Below are 17300 nucleotides of genomic sequence, written 5' to 3' on the forward strand. Positions count from 1 at the left end.
AAATCCTTTGGAAATTATCTCTTCATTCAAGCGTTGAAACCTGAGAAAACATCTCAGCTGTGGTTTTGTTTTTGACCACAAGAGGGCAGCAGTGAGTTTACAACACCTGTGGGTGGCTCTAAGCAAACATCTTACATTTACATCAAATTCAAACTAATTTATTTCACAAACTTAACATGTCAATCAGGAATAAAGAGTCAAAATAAAACACTCTCTGCTGTCACATACTTTTATTATCTTTGATTAAAAAGTCTTTAAAATGAGCACAACAAATAAACAAGGCCACAGAAACAGTTAAAGCGTTTTTTAACATTCATCTTCCAGTTACACCATTAAAACCAGACGGCGGACATCATGATGCACTGGTGTGCAAAGACACAAAACAACAAACTTGTCTTCACAGTGTCCATCTACCAGGATGGAAACTGAGAAGAAAACACACACATACATAGAAATACATTTAATAAACCTTTCATGGACGTAAAATATCTGTTTTGGTTTAAATCCAGAGGCTGGTTGGCAGATAAAGGCAGTTTCTCACAAAGGAATAAAAATATATGTTTCAAGGGAAAATGTTGGTTCCAACAAGAATTCAGATATTTTTCTTTTACAAGCTTGACTTTAAAAATTGCTTTTGTTCTAACAATTCAGCTTTTTTTTTTTAAGATATGAGGTTTATAAAGTGTAAAGAAACAAAAGGGGATCGACAGAGTATTGGTAAGCCATGGTAGCCTATTAAATGCGTAAAAATAAAATGTATAAATAGAAAATTACAATGCTTTTCTCAGAATAACTTTTTAATTAAAAAAAAATGGATAGCTTTCTATATTTATTTAGACATCACTGTGACCAAAGTGCGTTCTGAGGCTAAATTTAGAAATTAGCATGTAGCACAGTTAGCTTACAAGTAGACCATAAAACAATGGGAGCTACCTGAACGTGCTAATGCTAACACCCGGAGATAATTGCTGCGATTTTCAACCTTAATAAAAATCCTCGGGGAATTTAAAGCATCAGACATTTCGGAAGTTAGGCGGCTCGTCTTCTCAACATCATCTATGGGGTTTTAAAGATCACCGAGACGACGCTCTGACGCTGATATAGAAATTAGCTTGTAGCACAGTTAGCAGGTAACCAGCTGAAGTTGAACCGTTTCAAAGGTACATTGCAAATTACAGTGCAAAATAGATTTTAACTGAATTATTTGCACTGATCACTTTTAGAAAGTAATCGTGGAAGCTGTTATAGAAGACAATTATTTTTTTTTTTTTATCTACTTAATTCAGGGATGTCCAATATGTGGCTCGCGGGCCATTTTCTGCCCTTGTGATGATTTTGTGTGGCCCTCACCACAATTCAAGGATGGTTTAAATTTGGTTTGCTAACTTAGGCAGTCGATGCAGATAAACATGTAAAAGAAAATGTTTGGAGTGGGGTTGAAATTTTAATGATGGAGGCATTTAAAAAAAATACAAATTAAAATTGCAAAATGGAGAATGTAAGGTTCAACACAAAGTATTTATCTTTTGTTATTTTTTTTTCCATTTAATTTGAAAGTAAATATGACCATGACATCATATTATGTTAATTGAAAACCAGATTGGGTGTAGCCATTTATTAAATTTGGCCAAAAAGAAAACCAAATGTGACTCATATCCTGCTCTTGTTGATGAAAATACATGTGCAAAATTCCAGACAAATGGTAAGTGGCCTGTACTTGTTCAACTTTTATCTAGTCCAGAGGACTAGAAAGTGCTCAACATTACTTTCAGTCATTCACACACACACATTCATACACTGATGGTGGTAAGCTACATTGTAGCCCTGGGAGAGGGAGCTTTGACAGAAGTGGCCCTCTGACCACCAGGGATAAGGGTCTAGTCCAAGGACACAAAAACTTTTATCATTTTCAAATATAATGTATAGAAAATGGATGGATGGAAATAATAAAAAAAAATTGGCCCAGGGTAAAAACTTTAGCATACTTTTCTTGCAGCATTTCTCACATTAGCATAGCTGGCATGTACATTAATTGTCATGTAGGATAGAATTAAGCTAATTAAAATTAGCATAATTAACAAGCAGCACAGTCGACATTTTAATGTAGTTAGCAGCTAGCATGATTAGCATTTAGCATGCTACATATAAACATAGCAATACTCTTCAGTAGAAGTTCATAGATTTATATTTTAATAGATAAGTTTAATTTAAAATCAATAGTTTTGTTTTAATTGTTCTCTGCCGGCAGGTTTGTACTGATGTGAATGTTTTAAGGTCTGTCGGCACTTTATTTAGAAATGTTCATGTTAAAAGGTTTTTTTTAGCTATAAGCAGCATTAAGCTAAATTAAATTAACATAATTAGCAAGCAGAACAGTCAATAGTGAACTAAATTAGCATGTAGTGTAGTTAGTTAGTTAGCATAAAACTAGCGTGTAGCATGCTACACACTGTGCCTGGGTCTTAAAGCTACAACAGCAGTTTTAGATGTGATTAAAGTGTTAGATCTAGTTATTTTATGTCGTCAGTAAAATACTCTAAGATTTTAAAATGGATTAAGAATTTAAAATGGATTTTAAATTCAAATATTAATATATTTGAATTTAAAATCCATTTTTTTGTCTTTTTGCTTCCACCAGTGTAGATGATCAAGCACTGCTGGTGCATCTTGAAATGTTCAGATTAGAGGTGTTTTTTCTACTTTGAAAGTTATTGTTAATCTGCTTATTTATTGGTTTATTGAAATATTTTTATATGTGACTTTTTATGTCGATTATTCAAAAACTTGAATGTATTCTCAAATGATTTCTTTAGAACTTTATGAAATGCCCTCAGTGACGATTCCTGAATTTACATTCAGGACTTAAAACTGCAATTTTGATGTTTACAAAACAAAATAAAAATGTAACAACGGACAAATATGAATAGATTACGTCGAAATTATGCAAAAACAATTAATGTATGCTAAAAGAAAATTGTTCTCAGGACCAGTTTCCAGGAAAAGCTCAGGTGTCTGGCGAACAAAAAGACCTGCAGGGTAAAATGTGAGGATAATCGGGTCAGTCAGCGGCTGGAGGCGACGCTCCGGCTCATCGGGTCGTCAGAGTGAACAACAACACGGAGTAAACACCTTTCACTGCCTTCAGTGAGACGGAAACACACACACACACACACACACACACAGCGGCACGGCAGGTGGGCCGAGCAGGTGGAGGTAACCCCAGGCAACAGGAGGAAGAGGAGCTTCTTCGTCTTCAGCTTCGGATGAGGGTCAGGAACTCGTCGCGGGTTTTCGGGTCTTCCCTGAAGACGCCCAGCATGGTGCTGGTGACGGTTTTACTGTTCATCTTCTGGACGCCTCGCATCACCATGCACATGTGGCTGAGGGGACGAGCGGAACGGAAACACACACAACAACATTTAAACCCGGAGAACGCAGGCCAAGATGGCCGCCGCAGCCGGAGACTCTGGAAACGATTAATAATCATTACGGAGATAAACGTCAACTCATTTAGTCATCAATTAATCACTAACTGGAGTAAACAGACTTATTATTTGAGTCCAGGGCTGAAATGATTAATCAATTACTGAAATAATTGGCAACTAATTTAATGGCTAACAGACTTATTGCTTACGTCGAGGGTTAATCATGATCAATAGGTTTTTAATCATAACATTATTGAAATAACGTCAACTAATTTAGTAATCAGTTAATGGTTAAATCAATATAATTGATAGAATAATCGATTACTAAAATAATTACCTACTTGAGTCAGAATATTCACATTTTAAACAACTAAAATCAGAAGCGACCAAATATAATACATTATAACAACATGAGGAAAATAATATTATAAATTAAATAATTTGCCAGTGGAGCCAACTTTTTTTTAATCAATATTTAGGAATTATTGACTTAAAACAATAAGCTATATCTTGCTGAAAAGCTACTTGTAAGTTAGTATATTTAAAATAAGATATTTTCACAACAAACTAGACCAAAAATTCAGTAAGATTTTGTGTTTTTACAACTATTCAGCTGGAAAGAGACGGATGTTTTTCCGTAAAGCAAGATCAGAGATAACTGAGCAAATAGAAATAAAAACTAATGCAGCCTGCAGATAAGTTTATAAATAATTTGTTGTAGTAATTATCTGACGTCAGACCGTAAAAACCCTCAGATTTCAACATGAGCAGGGAGAGGAGCGCCCTCTGGTGTTTGTAAGTGCAAACTGCAGGCTGCAGTCAGAAAGCGCGTTTGATCCATCATATAAAAGTTGAAGATTATGGTTTAAACGTGACTAAATTAATAAAGTTTCTGCGGCTGTAGAGAGATACGTACGTTGCCTCGACAACGACCCCGACCCCGGTGGGCTGCAGGGCCTCGGTGATGGCAACGGCAATCTGTTTGGTCAACCTCTCCTGGACTGGGGGAGCAAGAGACAGACGATGAAGGACAACAGGATCTACAAATGTGATTATCACAGACCACAACACAATAGAACTGTATTTTTATACATAATGCTTGTAAGTAATTAATAATACTCATTTTATTAGTTTAAAAGTCAAAATAACAGAGAAACGTTTAAATAAAAGCACCTTGTAGTCGACGGCTGTAGATTTCAACAATCCTAAGAGGAAAGAAGAAAGGTCAATGAATCATTTGCTTATTTAATTATAGCTGAGAAATAGGTGATGATGAAAAGGTTTATTTTTATTTTCATCATATTTATACAACTAAATATAATATTTAATACAGCCACAAAAATGTCAAAGAATATTTTAAAGTTTAAAAAAATATTTCGTTTATATTTTAGGAGAGGAGTTTGTCTCAGGATTAATAGACTTAATATTTTGTTTGAATGTTTAATCGTCTCTGAAAATCTGCATAACATGTTTTATTATTTGTCCAGGTCAGAAAAGTTCAAATCCTGGACAAAATTTTTTTTTTTTTTATCGCAAAATTCAATTTCATGTAGCGATGTAAACAATTAATTGAATTACAATCAGTTGTTGATAAATGGTTTATTAGATTAAAAGTAATTCCAATCGATTAACTAATGGGATCTTATTAGATCTTCGTTTAGTGTTGCAGTTTAGCCGCCACCCAGCAGAGGGCGCCGCTGGATGCTGGGACAGGAAAGATGGCGGCCATGCCAACGGGAGAGAGAAACGGTCCAAACCTGGTGTGGGATTCAAATAGCACTTTACGCGGTTCTGTTCTGAAATATAAACACTCGACAAGCTAGTTACATTTTCAGCAACTTGAGAGGTTCCTGCTTTATTATATTTTATAAATACAAACATGTTTAATGTGAGTAAACCACATTTTAAAGCTACCAGTTACCATAGCTACCAGTTAAGCTAATTTAGCTAGTTTCACAGTAAGTAGTACATTAAAAATCACTGATATTCATCTTAGAATTACGCAGTTCTTTGTTAAAAACCGCTTTTGAACCACAAGAAATGAAACTGACCCTAACCCTGCCCAGATGACCGTCAGTTAGAAAGTTCAGAACCATTAATGTTAAAAATAAATGCTTTTTAGTCAGGACATTTTAGCCCTTTATCTTATGGAGAGACGGTCGGCCATTTTCATAAAATGGATGCCCCTCAGTTAATCATTAATCGATAGATGTGCATAAAACCGGATATTTTTAAGCTCATAACCGGCAGGACGGTGCGGAACCAGAAGTGACCGTCCTCATGGTGAAGATCCATTTCTGCCACGTCTTACAGCGTCGGATCCTTCAGGGATCCATTTTGGTGCCACCAGGCATCCCGGGGAAAATCGACTCGACCTTCACTTTCAACCTGCTGCTCTTCTCCGTGAGCGGGCGAACTTTGGACAACCTGGACCTCACAGACCTCCAAATGCCACAAGACCGAACCGAACAGAACCATGTTTATGTGTGACTGACAGCCATATGTAAACAGACTCAAACTGATTCCCTTCAGGGAGGAAACGGATTGCGGAGAAGAATAAAAAGATAAACTCGAGCTGCAATGTCCGCCTCACTTGGTTGCATCCATAAGATGAGCTAAGAGGCGACAATGTAACATTTGATCATTTTTCGGTATTAAAGCCTGTTTTATATAACAAAATCTCATTATTTGTCAAGGTATTTTACACGGAGGGGCTCTAGTCGGGTCCTGAAACTGGTTAAAAATTTAAACAAATTAAACCGTAGTAAACTTCACTTTTACGTCATGAGTAAAACTTTAGTGAAAATATGAAACCAAAACACTAATGGAAGGAATAAAGAAGAAAAAAAAACAGGTGGATGGAAAGAAATACAATATTATCCCACATTCGACCTAAAAAAATCTATTAAATTTTTGTTTAAACATCAACAATTTACAAAGTTAGTCATGATAAATTTATCTCTAATAATGTCAGCCCTGCACACATTGTAATCAAGTAATTGTGATTAATCAATTACTACATTTGTTGACAATTAGTTCAATTATTGATTAATCATTAACTGGAGTATTTAGACTAAAAAAAGCAAACAGTCAAAGCAAAAACTACTACTACTATATATATTTTGCATTTAAGATGAAAAAACTTGTTGAATAAAGAACTTATATGCCATTTTTAGCTTCACTAAAACTTTTTTTGTTCATTTATGAATCAAAAAATAAATTTTTTATGTATTTCAAATATTGTGTAAAGAATAAAGGCTCAAAAGGTGCCAATTTTTAACCGATTAATCATCAAAAATAATTGATAGAAAAGTTAATTACTAAAATAATAATGAGTTGAATCCTGAAATGTGTGTGTGTGTGTGTGTGTTAGCATGTACGGGGTGTTAGCACAATAAGCCTGAAGGTATTGGGGTCAGTGGGATCTGATGTTTTAATAATCAGCTTAAAGGCACTGAGGCCGACGCTCCATCATGTCAGGTTTACTCACCTGGCCAACTTGCTCAGACCCAGAACCCGTTTGTTAGGGAGGTAACCGATGTGAACCTGCACAGCGGGAAACAGTAAATTATCACTAGACACCAGTTTCTCCCTCATCGGTGGAGCACCAGGATAAGGCCGTGATCTTATCGTGAGATAACGTTCTGCATCATCAGTGTTTAATAAAGTCCAGGTGTGAAATAAACTTTAAATGTCATATTCAGAAAACTTTGGTTCAGTTTCCAGCACCTCACCAGGCTTTTCTAGACAGATTATGAAAACGTGTGAGACTTTTAGCTTCTTCCATTCACCGCTAGCAGCTGGTTAATATAAAGTAGGGCTGAGGCATTACTGCAATAATTTAGATTTTAACATGATAAAAGTGTTAATGCAATTACATTTTTATAAAGGCTGGAACTTTTGTATTTTCGTTTCTGGTACACTCGTAAATCTGACGCACCAGTGACATCTGCAGCCAACAGCAACGGATGACCAAAAGGGTTTTGAATTGAAAATGTTGCTTGATGATAATTGTACTTAATTACAGCTTAAACTGAGGATAAAGTATAAAGTTTCCTTGTAACAGACGAAGGTCAGAACTGGAGCAGAGGTTAGTGTAACTGCTGCCAATATTTTAGATTTTTAAATGACAAGTTTTGTTCAACTATTCAGGAGTGAAAGAGACTGAAAATGTGTGGAAAAGTGAGACTTTTTGCTGCTGCCATTCACTAGTATTGTTTTTACTGAGGAGGTTGCAAATATAAAGTATTTTAAAAAATGCTGGTCAGAACTGGAGCAAAAGTGATGTCTACTCCAACTTGTCCATGATTTCAGTTTTATAATTTGTATTGTTGAATTACTGGCAGACTGAACTCACCACACAGCATTTTAAAATCCATCAGAAGGGATTTAATATTTCTCAGCATGAAAATTAACTTCAGGATTGTATTCAAGTCTGAACTGAGAAGTAAAATGTATAAAACTAATAAAAACCATTTGGTCATTATTTCATAGGAATTACAGTTAATGTTGCTGTCATTAGTGATGATTGCTGCAGATGAGAGCAGATCAGGGGGAAAAGTCCGCAGAATCGGAGTCGGAGCATGAGAGCCGCTGTGAACGGCCGCAGGCTCCGACTCTCAGACACACAAACAGGAAAGTGAGCTTCACTTAAATGTCAGAAGCAATTTGTTGACTGAGAGGAGAAAGGGCAGCGGCAAAAGCCGTGCAGTGATCTCTCTTTTCCACGTCTTTGTTCTTCCTTCGCTCAGCTGCAGCGGCCTGATATAAACATCAAACAAAATGCTACTTCACTCAATTTATTTACGTTTAGAAACACGATGACGAGGCTCTTCTTCAGCCACGATTAGATCGGATCAGGTTGAAATAAACAGGATCAACAGAAAACCACACAATTTTTCTGTACATCTCATTTTCTATACTCTCTCATTAAGGTTTCTTTGAAGGACAGGAAATGGACAGTCTTCAAAATAAAAGCATGAATATAAAAGTCTAACTTTATGAAGAATTATCAGCTGATATTTCAAAACTTCAGCACAGATATCGAACTTTATTCAACTTAAAATTTACAAAAACAGCTGAGTAAACAAACGCTTCAGAATTTATCTGGAAAAATTAATTTCATCGGAAGCGAAGCGCGCTAAATGTTTTCAGAGTTAGCAAAAAAAAACAAAGGGCAAAACAAAAACGACAGCAACCACCGTTTGTAGAAAACAAAGAAACAAGGAAAATTCAGCCAAAAAACTCTGGAATTGTGCTTGAACAAAAACTGAAATTTTGAGAATCTCAGAAGATTTCTTGTTTTTTTCTAAAAAATATTTTTTGGCGTTTCAAAATAATTTTTTATAGAAATTATAAATTTTTTGCATTTTTTCTAGTAAATTTGCAACTTTTCAAAGTCAGAATTTTTTTAAAATAAATCTTAGAAATGGTCTAGGAAAAATGTAAAAATTTATGAGTCTTTTCAAATTCTTAAAATTTTCTAGACAATAATTTGAAAATTTTACACTTTTTCCCAGAAAAAAGTGTAAAAAAAAAATAATTTCTAGCAAATTTTCTACTTTTCAGACTCAGGAATGTTTTTTGTTTTTCCTACAAAATTTCAAAGATTTTTTTGAGGAAATTTACTTTTTTTTCTTCCATCTTAATCCTAATTAGCTGTCATAAGTGCCTAATTCTATATCTTATTCTGTGTAATGTTACCTCAAAGTTTTCCCAGAACAGGTAATAAGGTGTCTTTGCCAACTGCAAACCAATGACAACCTGCAATAAAACGCCTCAAACAGCTAAAAAAAAAAAACCCGGCGGCGCCGATTGATGGTGATGATGATGATGATGGGGTGAAGGACGAGGAGCTTTATAGACTTGAACAAACGTGTGTTTATGTGCTTCCCAGCCGTCACCAGGCCCCACTGACGGCAGTGGAAAGAAAAGGATCAGCTGCAGTCGGCCATTGTTGTGAGCAGCAGGTGAAGATGGAGGGATGGAAAGCAGAAAGAAGCGGAGGATGAGGCGCTTCGTCAGGGTTTAGTGGACGGTAATGATGTGAAGGCTGAAGATAAACAGATCTCAGCTAATCTGATTGTTTCTCATGTTCTGTGCTGCTCAGACCGGCGGCCTCCAGACAAACACAGAGTTGGGTTAAGATTAGCCTCTGCTCAGATGTTTCTGTGAGACAAAGGTTTTCTGTTCTGCACTCAAAGCAAAGCTCGCCAACTCGGCTCCCATTCATGAAGCCAGAGTGACACTCAGGCCTCCATGTTTTAAAGGAGAACTATTATTCTTCCAGGTTAGCATCGGTCTAAGGGCTACGCAGAACATGTTCATTACATTTTTGCACAAAATCATTAATATATAATGAGATTTTATTCTGCTCCTTTGAAAATGAGCTGTTTTAGGGCGTCTTGTCACTTTAAATCCAAATAAGCTGCTTCTGGCCACGCCCCCCAAACTCAACGTTTAGACTCCCACGAGAAAATGGCTGCAAACAGAGGAGCAATTACACAAACGTACATCTTTGAAAAGCAGAAGTGGAACCTCCTGCACAACCAACAAGAACACATCAACTGGTTTCTAGTAAATCATCAACTAGACACTTGTCTTTTCCAGCAGCCATTGTGCAGCGCATACAGTGGTAAAACCAGCTGACCAAACATGCTGGAGCTCAGTTTGGGTTGCTAGGTAACAGGGTTGGGTTTTGCTGGGGTTGCTAGGCAACGGCAGTCCCTGTGGAATGTGACTTATCGGGAGGTTTTTAAAACATTTTCCAGACATCGAACAGCATTAACTGATTGTTAGAAAATGACTGGGTGTTTTTTTTTTTATGCACCTTTTTCAGAAACAGCTTAGACCCAAATCTGAATTTTAATTTAGTTCCCCTTTAATGTTTTAACTATTCCTTGCGGCTCACGCTTGTGCCATCCTACCCAAACCAAACGACTTTAAATCTGACAGAGCAGATTTTATCCAAAATGTTCTGGGGTTTCAAATAAATGTATGAAGGAAAGTCCACTTCCTGACTGAACACCAACAGCCAGCCTGCCTCATGTGAATGCCATGTGTTCTTGCCTTTCCCATTTTGAAGCGTTTTGGCTCAATGGGACGGTTTGTAGCACTGTTGGTTTTCAAAAAGATGACGGGTTTGAATCTCCACTCAGGGTTTTTCTAAATGGAGTTTGACGCCCTCCCTGTACATGAGCGGGTTCTCTCTGGGTACTCCAGCTTCCTCCTACAGATCAGAAACATGGCTGCCAGGTTACTTTATCTTTATAAATCGCCCTTTGAACTCAGGAGCCTACGGCGTCTCTGACCCAATGACCGCTGGAGAAAGGCTCTTCTGACCTCATGTTTCTGTTTGGAGTGTCAGCTGTCCGCTCACCCGGCCAAAGATGGGCACCAGGTGGTGCTCGCACATGGAGAACATGTCGATGTCTTTGACGATCACCATCTCGTCGTGGTCTTCGTCAAAGATCGCATCGTTCAGCACATCTGTGGACAAACAGGGGCAAAACATCAGGAAGACGTTTAAGCAGGTCGTTTATTCTCTCCGACAGACATCGGCGTCTAATTAAGGCTCCGTTTTCACCTTCCCGGCGCCGGTTTATTGCGTTTTTTCTGTTCAATAAACAGTTTTATCTGTACATGACGACACAGGCGGAGCTCACTACCGCCGCTGCTCTTTTTAATTTCCTGGCTGGATATCTGCTTGAGGCAGAGCGAACTGGAAAAGGTGAAGTCAGGCAAACAGGAGACACCGACTTGTTGCTTTACTTTCCAACGCTTTTCTCTGAGTCTAAACAGTACAGCAGGTAAACAGGTTTATATTTGTTTAATTATAATTTTGAGGATATTTCCCAGTAATACATTTTAATTCCTAAACCTTATTTTATCCTGTTCCTTTGAGGATTTACTGGGAGCTCCAGTAGCAGTCAGTTTTACAACAGTTCTGAAGAGGCCTCTGACAGAAGACTTGCTGTATGCTAACAGCTCAAAATCTGGGTAGCAGAGATGATATTTCACAATCAAATGTCCTCAGCTGTTAGCAAAAACTGCTAATCCACATCCTTTGCTTTTGACTTTTCATTTTAAATCTCTGTTTGGGGTCAAATGTACATTTTGACTTTGATCATCCTATTCATAAAACTTTAATTTTCAGCAAAACCAGATGGAAACACTGGAACTGAGGATTTTGCCATTCGTAGTTTTACTCCAGTCAACTGGAAGGAAATGAAAATGTGCGATACAGATTGAGGGACAGCTGCCTTAATGGTTAGCACTAAAAAACAGCTTAGCGGTTTAGTGTTAGCCTCCTGCTAATTGTTTTAATGCGTTTAGTGGCTCAATGCTAACTTCTGCTTATTTTCATGTGCTTAAGAGTTTAGCATTAGCATAGCTAAGATAATTCTTTAGCTAATTAGTGGTTAGTGAAGCTAACTTTTTGGCTAGCTGTGCCTATTCAACTGCAGACATATAATCTATTACAAGCATGGCGGCCATCTTGAAAAATGTCCACCAGACAAATGAAGCACAAGCTCAAGAAAATTTGATTTCTGTTGATCAAAATATGTAGATTATGATTTGACACCAAACACATTTAAATTAATTTTAGTGCAAAATGTTTTTATGATAACCATGGAAGCCATCTTGAAAAATGCCCACCATCTTGAATTTTTCAGTAGATAAAGTTGTTTTTTCCCCAAAAGCAAGCCTCTGGGCACATATGCACCAAGTTATGACCTTGTATCTGCATGTGAAATGATAATAAATTATCTGCTGAACTATTTGTCTTTAACTCGTTGGTGAAAGTTGCGTCTCACTCAGATTCGCGTCCTCTGGGGAAATGGCATCAGGTCAGTAATGATTGGATAAATGACTCTGAAGTGGGTGTCAGTCAGGTTGGTGACGGAAAGAAAAGGTGTTTATCGGGTAATGGGAGCGTTACTCACAATCAGCCATCATCTCTGCACACAAGCAGACAAACACCAGCTGAACGGAGCAGGAACAATTACCCATTCATTCCCGCTCAAACAGCGAATCACGTCAGGTTTATTTCCTCCCATTTATGACTCAGATTTTTATCAATGGTGTAACCCAATCAGGGAAGTGTCTGCTTGGGTCTAAATTTGTTTCAGAGAAGGGCAGCGAGTCCAAACAAGCAGTTAGAACCAAACAGAAGTCTGTGTGGTTCTTGCGTCACAGATTCAGTCCCGGGTCAACGATCCGCTCTGACGACGGCCGATGTTTGAACATCAAATCTCACCAACTTCCTCTATATTTACACAGAGAGGACTCAGATTAACTAAAGCTTTAAATATGTTAAAGTTCTTATTGTGCACAAGAATCTAAAAACATGTTTACTTTTCATTCATCTCTCATTTTAAATAAATATAAAAAACAATCATATAAATAAGAGTTAAAGGTGTTTATTCTTTTCAGTGTGTTAGTGGAAATGAGGGAAACCCCTTTTATTTATTGACAAGATATAATTGCTTCATTATTTTTATTTTTGACCAATATTGACCAAACATCTGGGACTTTAAAATTAAACCAAACAAAATGCATTTTAATGGGATTTTATGTGATAAACCAACACAAAACTGCTAAAAAAAAATCAAAAATATTGGCAAATATTTTTGATGAAGTTTCCAGTGCAAATATTTAAATGAACTTAGTGAAACTTAACTTACAAATAACTTTAGGAAAGACAGGAAAGCTTGTTTTAAGTGAATAAATCCTTAATGTTGCTGAAAAAACTAGTTCCACTGGCAGATTATTTCACTAATAATACATTTGCCCAATTTTATAAGTGAAATAATTTTCCAACTATTACTTTTAAAAATAAATATTAAGGCGTTATTGAGTTAAACAAGCTCAGACTTCTTAATGAAAAGTTACTTGTAAGTTAGTTTGCTTGAAATAAGGCAAAACAAAAATATTTTCACCTGAAATTAGACAAAAATACTTAAGATTTTATGTTTTTGCGGTGAAGAATCATAAATGTAAATTTTGAAGTAAAAGAAACTTTGTTCCAATTTTCTCACCAATAATACGTTTTGTCAGGAAACGTGTTAAACCCCATTAATCTGGTAAAATCCAGAGCAATTTATTAATATTTTACATTTAGAATATTCTTTATTTTTCTATATATTTTTATATTTTAGCTGAATTTTCCTCTTTTAAGTCCTGCAGCTGACAACAGGAGGATTTAACCTTTGACCTTTGAACAAACATCTGAACGCTCCAGCTACACAACGTGACGTTTTACGTAAAAACAATCTTCAGAAACATCTCTGCGTGTTTTCAGTTGTTCTTTACCTCCCAACAAGAGGAGGGGAGGCTCCAGCTGCAGCCTATCAGCAGGAAGGAGGCGCGCCGCCTCCATCTTGATGACAGCGGACAAACGCAGCCATCATTACCTGCATCACCTTCTGACCCGTCCAAGAGCCGCTTCAGGCGAGATGCTTTCAGGTGACATGAGACAGGAAAAATAAGAATCACCTGCTTTTCTTGCGGCGCATATTTCCAGCCAACGCATTCCTTTCTTTATAGCTGCTAAACACACAACAACCCCCACCCATGGCAGCAAAACTACGTCCAGATGGGGCTGTGAGGGGGCAGATCCCCAACTCCAGCCACTCCGTAGAGCGCCGAGAAGTCCTCCCAGTTGGACCCAACAACCCCGGCCCAATGCTGTTACACTGCAGAAACACTAAATATTACCACGTTTTTGGTCCAGTTCCTAGTGCAAATATATTAGTACACTTGAAATACGGCAAAACTAAGTAGCTTTTAAGCAAGACATAGGGGCTAGTCAAGGATTTATTAATATTAAAGTTCTTGTAATATGGGAAGCATGTTTTATTATTTTGCCAGTGGAACTAGAAGTTTTCCATCAACATAAAATAATTATTTATCCAAAAACAAGTTTTTATATCCTCTGAAATGTTACTTGTAAGTTAGTTTTGCCTTATTTCAGGTATTTCCACTAGAAACTGGACTGAAAATACTTGGTGATATTTTGTGTTTGCAGTGTTTAAGCCAGAGCTGGACAATAAACCAATGATAAAATATACTGCAATGGACACGTGATCAATACCAATAGATAATACATCAGATCTGATAGAATATTCAAAAATTACTAACTGAACTCCGATCCAGAACCGCACAGCATTCTGGGAAACGTAGGAAGAGTTAAGACTTTCACAGAGTTTGTTTAGAAAGTCCGGTTTGAACTCTGGTCCGTCTACAAACCTCTGTCTCGGTTCGGTTGAGCTCTGGTGCCAAACGGACCGGAGACCGCTCCAAAAGCAGGAAGCGGACTGCAGCCCAGGGAATTCTGGGTAAATTAAGCCAATCAAACGCGCTAGTCTATGGGAGAAATGTACAGAAGAGGATTAGGGCCACTTGGAAACCCCCCCCCCAAAAAAACAGTTCTGACATTTTTCTCATAATTCTGAGATAAAGTCAGATTTTTTATGCTTCCAGTGGCCCTAATCCTCTTCCGTAGAAACGTCTTTTTCCAAAGAGAAAATAAAAATGCTACAACCGCTCAAATCTGACGCGGCTCCAGTTTTGTTTACATTTCGCGAAGAAGGAAGTTGCGCTTAAGGTCTTCTTCAGTGGTTCTTGGTGCAGCGCCCCCACAGGCGAGGAGGGGAACAGGTTTGTTAAAAAGTCTGGGTTCGTTTTGAGAACTGCAGCAGCTGAAAATGTAACAAATGTTGCAGTTTTGTTACCTGATCGAACAGAATCTACCAGATTATCAGGTGTGAAAACAGCCCAGGAGTCTGGATAATGTTGGCATGAATTCATGCCAACATTTGTAACTCAGTCGTCAGAGACATTAGAGTGAAGTGGTTAAAATTTGATGTTTCTCTTAATCCTTTGAGTTCAGTGGTTTTAATCTAGCTGAGAAAGGATTAAAACGCAAAAGAAACAGAACCAAGTCATTATGGAGCAGAGGGTGGATTTAGGTTGAAAGTTCATCTAATCTGATTAAGAACTCAAGACTTTTGCTCAAGTTGTTATTTCACAAGACTTGACAGGAATTTATTGTGATGCACTAAGCACATAACAGAATTACATAATGCTTAGAGGGTACATTTAAATAAAAATGAGCTTGAACAACAGAAACTCAAGGCTGCGCTGACGGGTTTCAGCAGACCAGTTTGCTTAGTGTTATATGGCTGAGAGGCTTTTCCCCCAAATCAAACAACCGTTTCATTGATTCAGGGGAAAGTCTCTCATAGGTCAACTGAAGCGTTTTTGGAAGAGGACGTCCATTATAGTTTATTAAATTCTTATTAACTGAATTAAACCCACATTACTGACAGATTCACGCTGAAAGCAATCTTAATTTTATTTGTATTTTTTGCTTTTAAGGTAACTAGAATTGAATTTGCTCTTGTCTAATCTCTGAATCTCCTGTCTGAAAATATATTTAAGCTATATTTAATTACAATTATGACAAAAAGTCAGATCTTAAATTTACTTTATGACTATACATAATTTAATGGTATATTTTTTAAATATACGTTTCAGATATCTTGAATAGAAATATCCACAGATGTCAATGGTAATTATGACGTCATTTATCCTAGTCAGAATAATTTAAACTCTCTTAAATTATATGTCAAAACGGTCTGCCATAGCCATAAATCAATTAACACCTGAAGTGGAACTGAAGTGCAGTTGATTTTATGTTACAACGGCATGCCATAGAGGCGCTCGATCACATTTTGGCTCAACACTCTTCCATCCATCTCTGCTCACAAACACTAAATGGATCCTTAAGTGATCATGAAAAGCAAAAATTACCAAATTATGACGCATTTCTCAAATTTAGTGATTATTTATGTAGTTGAAGAGAGTTTTTCAGAGCTGCTTCACACCTGTTGCCTGGCAGGACTCCTCCGAGTAGCCCTGTGGGTTTTAAAACAAACTCACCGATAATTTTCTCCTGGTATCCCTTGGTGAAGAACTGCATGGCGGTGGCGGCCCTCCAGGGAGTCTTCAGGAGCCCCTGCCGCTGCGGGTCCTCCCCGAGCCCCCGCAGGATGGTGGTGTAGGCAGCGGCCAGCGACGGGAGGCTCATCTCGTTGTCCTCCAGGCTCCGGGTCCGCTCCTCCTTCCAGCTCTCCATCACCGAGCTGGTCGCCCGGTGGGAGCCGGGCTCCGCCGCCGGTGAGGCGGCCGCCGGCCGCTTCGCCATCCCGTCAAAGTGTCCGTTGAGGACGGCGCCGCCGTCCGCGGAGGAGTCCTTCCTGTCTCCCGAGCTGTACTTCGTCTTTTTAGAGTGCTCCATCCCGCTTTCTGCTTCCTTAAACTCCGCCCGTTGAACCAGTTTTTCTTTCTTTTAACCAGATGCGAGTTCAGAACCTGGCGAACCGGTCCGGACCAGTTCTGGAGTTTCAACAGATGAGCGTTTCAGCTGAGAAAGTGAACCGCTCAGCTTCAGCACCGGCTTTATAACGGCCGGATAATCCAGGGAGCGATCCTATTGGCTGAGGAGATTAGGAGGGGGTGGAGCTAACGCATCCATCAACACTAAGGTTCTTAGAAAAACAAAAAAATAATAATAATTTCAGTTCCAAAAGTCTGAAATCCAAAAATCTTTGCTTTTTGTAACTTTTTAAATGACTTGAAACCTAAAAAATTTTTTGTTTTTTTTTCTAGAAAATTTTGGAGATTAATCTTTCCAAGCTAATTTTTGGCTTTTCAAAGGGAAATTTCCAAGTTGTTTTTTTTTCTAGAAAATGGAGATTAATCCAACATTTCCGAGTTTTTTTCCATAGTTTTTTTGACTTCTAAAATATCACATTTTCTTAATTATTTTCTAGGAAATTAGAACCCCCCCCCCCCAATAAATTCTCCTGA

At 37.8% G+C, this 17300-nt stretch overlaps 1 protein-coding gene across 2 annotated transcripts; it reads right to left on the reverse strand.

Annotated features, from left to right (window-relative positions):
• Window positions 1-215: 215 nt before the first annotated feature.
• On the reverse strand, window positions 216-16842 carry gch1 (GTP cyclohydrolase 1). 2 transcript variants are annotated; one of them, XM_008406000.3, is made up of 6 exons: window positions 16371-16842; window positions 10804-10913; window positions 6916-6971; window positions 4599-4630; window positions 4342-4426; window positions 216-3380 (listed from the first exon to the last, which is right to left on the reverse strand). In XM_008406000.3, the coding sequence occupies exons 1-6, from the start codon at window positions 16726-16728 to the stop codon at window positions 3254-3256; spliced, it is 768 nt and encodes a 255-aa protein (XP_008404222.1). In that variant the 5' UTR covers window positions 16729-16842; the 3' UTR covers window positions 216-3253. The 2 variants fall into 2 exon arrangements, with proteins under 2 accessions (XP_008404222.1, XP_081461625.1); XM_081605499.1 differs by lacking the exons at window positions 216-3380; window positions 4342-4426; window positions 4599-4630; window positions 6916-6971 and adding an exon at window positions 8456-9365.
• Between the last annotated feature and the right edge of the window lie 458 nt (window positions 16843-17300).

This window comes from Poecilia reticulata, chromosome 3, assembly GCF_904066995.2.
Source record: "Poecilia reticulata chromosome 3, P_reticulata-male-v2, whole genome shotgun sequence".
NCBI lineage: Eukaryota > Metazoa > Chordata > Actinopteri > Cyprinodontiformes > Poeciliidae > Poecilia > Poecilia reticulata.